At 44.0% G+C, this 8,880-nt stretch overlaps 1 protein-coding gene across 1 annotated transcript; it reads right to left on the reverse strand.

The window, feature by feature from the left end:
• Positions 1-2,135: 2,135 nt before the first annotated feature.
• Positions 2,136-7,113, reverse strand: LOC147418774 (uncharacterized). Its single transcript, XM_086505686.1, has 7 exons — positions 6,776-7,113; positions 6,618-6,699; positions 6,265-6,491; positions 5,129-5,391; positions 2,975-5,018; positions 2,806-2,888; positions 2,136-2,514 (listed from the first exon to the last, which is right to left on the reverse strand). Exons 1-7 carry the CDS (start codon positions 6,860-6,862, stop codon positions 2,481-2,483), a joined length of 2,820 nt encoding a protein of 939 aa, XP_086361812.1. The 5' UTR covers positions 6,863-7,113; the 3' UTR covers positions 2,136-2,480.
• Positions 7,114-8,880: the final 1,767 nt, after the last annotated feature.

The following is an 8,880-nucleotide window of genomic DNA, read 5'->3' on the forward strand; positions in this document are numbered from 1 at the left end:
CTCCCCTTTTTCATTAACATAAGGGGAGGCATCACAAAGGCCTCACCCCTTTGGGACAAGCCATCGAGCCCACAAACATTTGTTGTGCTCTTAATTTGTCATATTGATAACCTCAATAGAGCTATCAATTCATACACGTACACATGAGTGCCTTAATGTATTTGTCAACACCGGCACTGATACAATAAACAAAACATATTGATGATGTGATGACGCCAACCCTGAGGAAGTGCATTGTGAAGACTGTGTGCTCCATGCATTTCCTCCGTTCCCTTTCCCTTGCAAGAAAGACAAGGCATCTCTCAAGATTCTTCTCAAAAGAGATGGGTCCAAAATTGAACCCGGCCCAAGCTTGAGGTGCTTATCATGCTTGCTGACTATGATGCTTTTCGTGCTTGCCGACTAAGGAGCTTGAGGTGCTTGTGGGAACACTATCCAAGCATGAGCACACACACCTACAACTTGGGGCCCTCTTGAGTTTATTACTTATTTAATGTGAAAACCATCCTAATGTATGATACAAGTTACAATAAGCTAGCGGGGCTGCTAAGTCTTCAATCCTTGTAATAAGTGTTTTCTAAGGTTCTATCATTGCAATGAGCGTCTTCTCTCTCAAACAAACAAGCAAAAAAATTCTACGTTTTTAAAAAATAACCCGAAAAAAGGGGAGGCATCACTAAGGCCTCATCCCTTTGGGGCAAGCAGCAAGGCCACAAACATAATGTAACACCATTTGTTGCGCTCTTAACATGTCGTATTGATAACCTCCATAGAGCTATCATTACATGCACGCACACATAGACACTCATACAATAAACAATACAAATTGATGACGTGTACCAATGTTGAGGAAGGGCATTGTGGAGACTGTGTTAGTGCGCCATGTAGAACTTGGCTTCTGTGAAGACACCACTCCTCAAGCCATGTGACCTGTGCTCGAGAGCCACTAGCCACGCTCTGCAATGCCTTCCATTGTGAGAAGCGCTCAGGGCAAGCGCTCTGCCTTCTTCCAGGATGCGTTCCTCAATGATCCCTGATTCAATGACCGCCTGCTCGCCATCGAGCACTTTTGTTTTGAGCAAGAGCTGGAACTCTTTGCGAACCTGCTCTCGCAACATGATGCCTTCATCAACCATGATGACATTGTCTTCAAGTTCACCAAGCTCATGTATGGCCTCAGCTCTGAGCTAGTCCCCTCCAAGGCCAACTACAACACCCTCTAGAGCTACTGCAAGGAAGACTCACAACTTAAACCTCCTCACCGCAGACGATAGGCCGTAGCCTCACATTGGTCTGCCACAACGTTTGTGCTAGATGCAGCAACGGAATGAACAGTGACTCGTGCAATTAGAGAGAGAGAGAGAGAGGGTAGCTTTCGATAACCACCTTTCTCCGACACGAGGCCATAAGCCTCACAGGCTATACGCCTTGCCTTTGACTCCAACACGAAGGCCACGGGCCTTGCCTTGGACACCTACACAGAGGCCGCAGATCTTTGTTGAACTTCATATGTCACAAGCCTATGAACTTCGTACCCCACCATCCTCCTTTCCATGGCTCCCGACATCCACCACTTTTGCTAGTTGAGTCAAAAGGACGAAGGCATTCCAGTGGTAGCAGATTCTAAGGCAATTAAACAGGTATGCCACAAGAAAAGAGGACAAGAAACCTCTCTTGAATCAAACCCAAGTCTACAATTGGATCTTTTGTTTGCTCAATCTATGAGAAGAGTAGGTTTTACGACTATCATACAGCATTGGAGCATACGCTTGGTTGAATGAGATTGAGGCTTGCTTAAAGAGGGTTGGGAGTCTTGCATTTTTTAAGAGCACTTGTATAGCCTCATTTGTATATTGAAGTTTACAAGGAGGAATCTTCAACTATTGAGTTGTTTTGTTTGCATGTGAAATGGAGGCTGCTGCTGGTTTGGGTTTTTAAAGGATGTTACTATATGCAATGGTGGAGTGCCTCAATAACTAGTAGCCAAGTAGATCAGCAAACAGTTCAATTTCACATGAGGAATTACTTCATAACTGTATATTGCATGAATCTTGCTCTTGTTCCTTCGCGAAACTTATAATACAACACACGTTCATGCCATAGTGAAACAAGCCCACACATAATATAACACCACATGTTGTGCTCTTAACCGTCATATTGATAACCTCAATAGAGCTAACATTACATACTTGCATACATGAATGCCTTATTGTATTTTGTCCAACACCGGGCACTGATACAATAAACAATACATACCTCATAATTGAGCAGGTTTGCTAAATAGCTCACCTTGCAATCAAGAAAATGCAACAAACAATGCACAACCAAATTGTGCCTCTTATCTGATACAGCCCACATCCTTTCTGCAGCCTATTAACACCATTTCAACAGCTGACAAAAAGGTGTTACTGAACTCATACAGAAGGAAAAACTCCGCATTGAGCCACTGCTGCGACGTAAAGCAACCAAGCTCTCAGTTCTTAAGAGGCTATTGGTGTTGCTGCAAAAAGTTTCCTGCAGTAACAAACGCCATGTTAACATGCCATTTATCCACATATATTCATGTCTGTAAAGGAGATGGGCATTTTCTTCCAGTATTAATTAAGGACAGTGGAATGTATTATTCAGATGGCAATGTCATCCTTCCGACATTAAAGATGTGCACAAAATGCATTGTTCATGTGGGTAGGCGAAATTGAATCTATCCTGTGTGCGAAATTTATCCTTGCATCTACTCAAAAATGCTAGTTAATGAAGCAACTTTGTAAGTAACTAAAGATACCAGTTAGCGTATTGATCACTTACTTCTGCAACAGAATACCCTGTTTATCTAAAGCATTTTCCAGCCTTTGCTCAAATGGGGTTGAATGCCATTTGACTCTTTGATCCTGTACCAAACAAGACTTATATAATCATGCCATGTTTACAAAGTGATCTGGAGGCAAAATTATATGTTGCTATGAAAGTCACATACTTCCATATACTTTGCAGTAGCATTTGGGGTACCCTTGCCATCCCAAGGTGATCTTGGCTTCACATTCTCACCACTTCTCACATTCCCACCACTTTCTCCGCTTACTGCTCCGAGAATCGGTCTTTCACTTGCAGCATACATGAAAGGTTGCCTTCTTTCTGTTTGCTTTGCTATGTGTGATATTTGGCTGTCCGGTTGTGGAGCTCGACTTTCCACCCCATTCTCACCAGATGATGAGCTATTACTGCTTGTGCCTATTAATATCTGTTGCTTGGAGGAAGAGTTCAGCCAATGTGACAAGCTCATGTCCACCCGAACAGGCTCAGGTTCACAACTTCTTGTGCCCCGGTGAGATGAGCTCTGATCCACCGTGGTAGTGTTGATAGTGTCTGCTCTTGATGTGATTCCCCAGTGTGACAGACTTGCATTGACATTCACATGAGCAGCCTCAGGTTCCAATCCAGCTGCCCGATGTGATAAGCTTGTGTTAACAGAGATGGGGCCATCATTCTGAGATGTAATCTTAAGCTGCCCATTATCTTTTCTTGGTGAGGTCCAAGGGAGGATTTTGTTCTCATCCCCAGTCTCTGCTTTCAGATTTTCAGCCCCAATGTTCTCTACTCTCTTTGAAGTATATTTTCTCGAGCCATCACTACCCGGTTTTCGGTCCATGGTCTGGTTCTGGTGGTCTGTCTCTTTGAGCTGCTTCCATTGAGAGACATTCTCAACTGGAGTTAGGACAGAAGAGGCTGGTTTGTTTCTGATCCTACTTGTACGCTTCCCCTGTATGTTGATGTTTGGAGTGGAAACCCAATCAGATTGTTTAGGTGGTGTCTCTATTGCGTCTGTTACATGGGCCATTTGAGCAGAGACACTGTCCATTGATTCAGTGCGGCTGTGCCATTTCCGATACTCTCTCTCACTATACTCAGTAGAAACATGTGACAGGGCATCAGTGAACAAATCATTTTCATCGTCACTTCTCTCGTCTTCTTCACAGCCATACCTTGAAACATACTGCTTTTTTCTGCCCCCATTTGCAGAAGAATGTTGAATGGAGGTAAATCTTGCAGTTTGCATCTCAACGGTAGTACCTGAACTACTAACAGTTCTAAAAACATTGCTCGTTACATGGCTAGGGCTGACTGGAGGGGAATAGCATCGTTCCGGAGATAAGTCACTAAGGGTTTCTTCACTATCTGTTGAAGGGAAGTAAGAGGCAGTTTCCAAATCGTCTTCTTCATTTGCATCATTAATGCATGTGCTGTTGGTGTAGCTCTCTTCTGAATACTTTGCAGCAGGGCTGTATGACAACTCATCTGTGGTGTATCCCTCATCGTAAGTTGCAAATGTTACCGATTTGGCTTGCGAAGCTGGACTTTGTCTTAATGAAGGGCTCTGAGATGTTCTCTGGGAAACAGAGTTATATGAGCTCTGTTGTTGATCGAAGGGCCCTTGAGGAGTGCCCTCGGTGTCAGAGCTTTCAGACTCCTCATTAACTGTGCCAGATTCAACTATTGGAGAAAGTGAGTCACATCTGAAAAAATGCATTGGAACTGGATTTTCCTGCAACAATGAGCTTTTCATTTCTCCTTCAACTTGCTCGCTAGAGGGGGCAACCTTCAACCTCTTCTGGCCAAGAAGGCTGTGATACTGTTGTCCACTGTTGACATTTTCCTCTGATTGTTGTTTGCTAAGCTGAGGAGATTGGGCAGAATTAGCATTCACAGCAAGCCTTCTCTTCTTCATTGAAGCACTCTCATTCTCAATGGCTTTTGTCAGCAAAGTGCCTTCTGTACCACACAAAGACCAATGAGTTTGGATCGGATTATCATACGGCCTTTCAAGTGGAGCGTTTGACAAGTCTGGATTAGCTTTTGAATTGGTAGTTCCTGCATTACAATGACTTGACCCTTGCAAAAGTTGATCTTTTTGTCGGAACCTGGTAGGTGATAGACTGATACGAGCATCAGACTCCTTAATAGGTGCGAAACCATCTTCCTGAACGTTTGCCTGCGTTTTGTGTTGCATGGTGCTTTGTCTCCTTTCCATGAGAACATTGTTATTGTTGACATAATAAGGCAAAAGGTAAGATGCAAAGCAACCAAAAAAGTAAATTTCACTTTTTGTCTTATAGGGCTGGCGCATACTCACAGGTTTTTACTTTGAATTGGAGCCTGGACCACAAGTAATGAGCCATGGTTTTCTTTGGCAGGTGTGGGTTGACACAATGCAACTTTGAGTCCTTCAAGTCGAAAGTTCTTCTCAGGTGTTCTTGCCAATGAGGGACCCGCTGGTGCAAGCCAAGAACGCCATCTCTCTTCTTGGACACAACTTTGTTGGTGATGCACTTGTTGATGACTTTTCAACTGAGTTGGCGATTTAGCAAGGCTGCCGCATGATTTCAAGCAGTGGACCTATCCAAATGTATGTCAAGTTAGGCACAATGGCACATTCTCACTGCATGGAAACGATAGATGGCAATAGCATTAATATCTCAAGAAAATTCTCTTCAAAGCTCATAAGTAGTAATGACTTACATTCAGCAAAAGGACATACAAAGACATCACTACCAATTTCTAGTCAGCATACAACTCAAACTAGCCTTTAACTCCATAATATGACAAAAATCATAGGTCAAGCTTGTGTAGCAAGAATGTCCAGTGCCTTTAGAGATTAGTGCCCTCTGACTTATAACAAAACACATATAAGTGCCTTGTTTAGGCCTCATGAACTAATTGACACCCCTGATGTCGAGTGGGATCCATGGTACAAATTAGGGGACATGGGGGTCAAATCTCTGCCGTTTGATGCATTTTTTGAATACAAGTCAACACGGTATGATTCGGTTTAAAGAGAACTCAGTGGGATCACAAAGTGAACCAAAAGCCCAAGTGATCCCATTGTTTCTTGAGAGAACTCCAAGCAAACCCAAAGTAATCTACATGTAAACACAGCTCTTCTTTCTCACCTTGAAATTACACATTCAAACACTAATGAACAAACGTGATAGCTCAATGGTAGAGCCACAGCCTCCGCAACAGAGCTGTTGGGCTGGGGTCACAGCATGATCACACTAATGTGTGCCATTCTAAATTTGAACAACCCTTATTGTGCAATGAATGTGGGCTGTTAATCCCACCTGAACCCAGAAGTGTCAATTAGTCTCGTGTTTGCTTAGGTAGACCATCAGCGCAATTCAAAACCCATTGGCCACCTGCTACGCTATCAGTGGATCCTAATTGGCGCAAGTGGCTTCGCAACACACAATGAGTAGAAAATGAGCATACCTCTTCTCTGATATTCTCAGCATCATGAGAGTCTCTTTTAATTTGCTTGCGTAGATCATTCAGCTCTTCCTCAAGGTCATCAAGCTGATGCCAAGGCCCAGGCTTTTCTTCCTTCTCGGCTGGTAATGGGACGCCTGCTGCACCATGAAGGTATCCTCCTTGTATGTGTCGCACAGGTGCACTGCTTGAGACTTGCCGTACGGTAAAGAGATCCTCAGTGCTTGGCCCTGCGTGTATGAAGTGTAGAGAGAGACAATGAAACAAATCAGGCTCTCTCTCTCTCTCTCTCTCTCTCTCTCTCTCTCTCTCTCTCTCTCTCTCTCTCTCTCTCTCTCTCTCTCTCTCTGACATACCATCTCGGACCGGAAATGTCTTTTTAATTGGAATTGCGGATGACGGAGCAAGAGGCAAACGGGGTGCGACAGATGAGGGCTTCTGAAAGAAAGACCGAAACTTCAGTATGTGTACACAACAGGAAAACCAAGGTTTTGATGCAGAGAGCAAGGATCACCTGTTGCTTGGGCAGAGGAGAGACAGGCGCTTGATGCTTGCGATCCTTCTTGCTACTGCCTCCGAAGCAGCCAAAGAACCAGCCCATAAGGGAAGGTGGAAGTGAGTGTGTGTGTGTGTGTGTGTGTGTGAGAGAGAGAGAGAGAGAGAGAGAGAGAGAGAGAGAGGTGCGCACACACACACACACACAAACACTGAGAGAGGAGCTTGATTTGAATGTGCGGGAGCGCGCTCAGTCCTCCTCTCCTTTACCCCAGCTGGGAACTGTGGCTGTGGGCGTGGGGCGTATACCAAACACACTGTGCCCGACCGTTTCCGAGAGAGGGGAGTAAAAGAGAAGACCCTGGAGGCTGGCACATGAGCTGTGGACTCTGGAGACGCGAGAGCCGTTTAGAACTTTAGAATTCAAAAGGGCGGGGGCCCTTCCAGTAGCTTTTTCTTTAGACGTACCCTAGAATTAAAATTTGCTGGGTATCGAACTTGGGTCTTTGGATACGTCTCAAAATGGTGATGAGGTGGAATGTGAATCACCATGGTAATTTTAGGCTCCTTCAATTCGCGCCTTGAATTCAATTTAGACCCGTGTCACACACAGGCAGCGGTCATAGCTGATGTGGCATCCATTAACCATGCACCCAATTTCAAAAGCAATGGGCGGTCGGGCTGCTCCTGTTACACGAGTTGCCCGCTGGTTGCTCTCGTTGGCAAGAGAAAAGCATTGCACTGCATTGTTTTGGCGTCAACAAGAGAACAAAGCATTGTGCTGCATTGTGGGAGGAAAGCTCAAGGCAAGACCGGGCCTAAGAGTTCTGCAACCCATGCGTTATGGCTGAGAGAGAGACCATTGCACAAATTATTGACAATGCCAAACAAGCAATGTTCTGAATAGTATGTGGAAGAGAGAAGAAGAGAACACAGAGTTTAACTTCGTACGAACAATCTCAAGAGACCTCCATTAGGAAAAATTTCGACTCAATTTTGGGCCTTGTAAGAAATGCCATGTCAGCATAGAGAGAGATAATAGAAAGTCCCTATTTTCATTTTTCATATTTCTTTTTCAAATATCATAAAACCACCCATACTGCAGGGTATGTTTAATAAAAAAACTCAAAAGGTGTTCAAGCAACGATAACCTACGCGACGGCTCAGAATTGAATGTTGAATATCTCAATCGTCTGCATTTTTCAAAACTAAGACCTGTCACTAACGTCCTGCATCGAATGCCCTTTCTCCACCCCTTTCAAGTTTCCCTCGTTTGCGCTATCGCCTTCTTTGGCCTCTCCTCGTTCTGCTAGCCGTTTTGATGTTGCCATCATCTCCTACTAGAAGTTATGTCAGGAATCGGAGAGCCGTGTATCATTTGCATATAGAGCTCCCACTAGAATATGAGCCCCTTAGCAAGAAAAAGAAGCAACACACCATCTATGAAGCTTCAAAGATAATTATAGGACATGGGCAAGAAAAGTGTGGACCTTTGGGTCAATGGTAGAATGTATTCTAAGCATCCCATCACAAACTCAACTCCACCTTTCAAGGACATGACTTCATTGGTGATTATGTGGGAGATGGCCATAACAGTCTATATGACTATACCAGGCACTTGGCTCCACGGAATGATATTTTGCATCTTGAGAGAGACATTGCATAAAAAGAAAATCTGTGCTTGAACAAAATTGTAGAGCATTGTGCTCAACAACTCAAAGGCAACAACGACAGCATCACGAAGCTTACGCAAAATCTTAGAGAAAAAGAAAATGTGTAAGGTCCACGACAAAAAGAAAGAAGTCTACTAGACATCGAGCAGTTAAAGGTTGGCTCTGAGGGAATTAAGAGAAGAGTCCGGGCCATCAAGTAAGTTCATCTAATTCCATATGCTCTTTGTCTTGTATCTTGCTCTTAACTTGCTTCCCTACATCGTTGCTTCACCCCGAGCAGAATGTCGAGCGCAACACACCCACTTCGTCTGCTCCATACAACCTCATATTGAATTGAAAAAATGTTGTTCGCATGTTGGATGACAAGCGCTATGGCAAGATCGTCGCCAAACACCTTGACAATATTCTGAAAGAGAATCAACTTCCTGCACGAGATGTTCAGTCTATTTTG

The sequence above is a fragment of the Adiantum capillus-veneris genome, chromosome 29 (assembly GCF_014529385.1).
Source record: "Adiantum capillus-veneris isolate H3 chromosome 29, ASM1452938v2, whole genome shotgun sequence".
NCBI classification, from domain to species: domain Eukaryota; kingdom Viridiplantae; phylum Streptophyta; class Polypodiopsida; order Polypodiales; family Pteridaceae; genus Adiantum; species Adiantum capillus-veneris.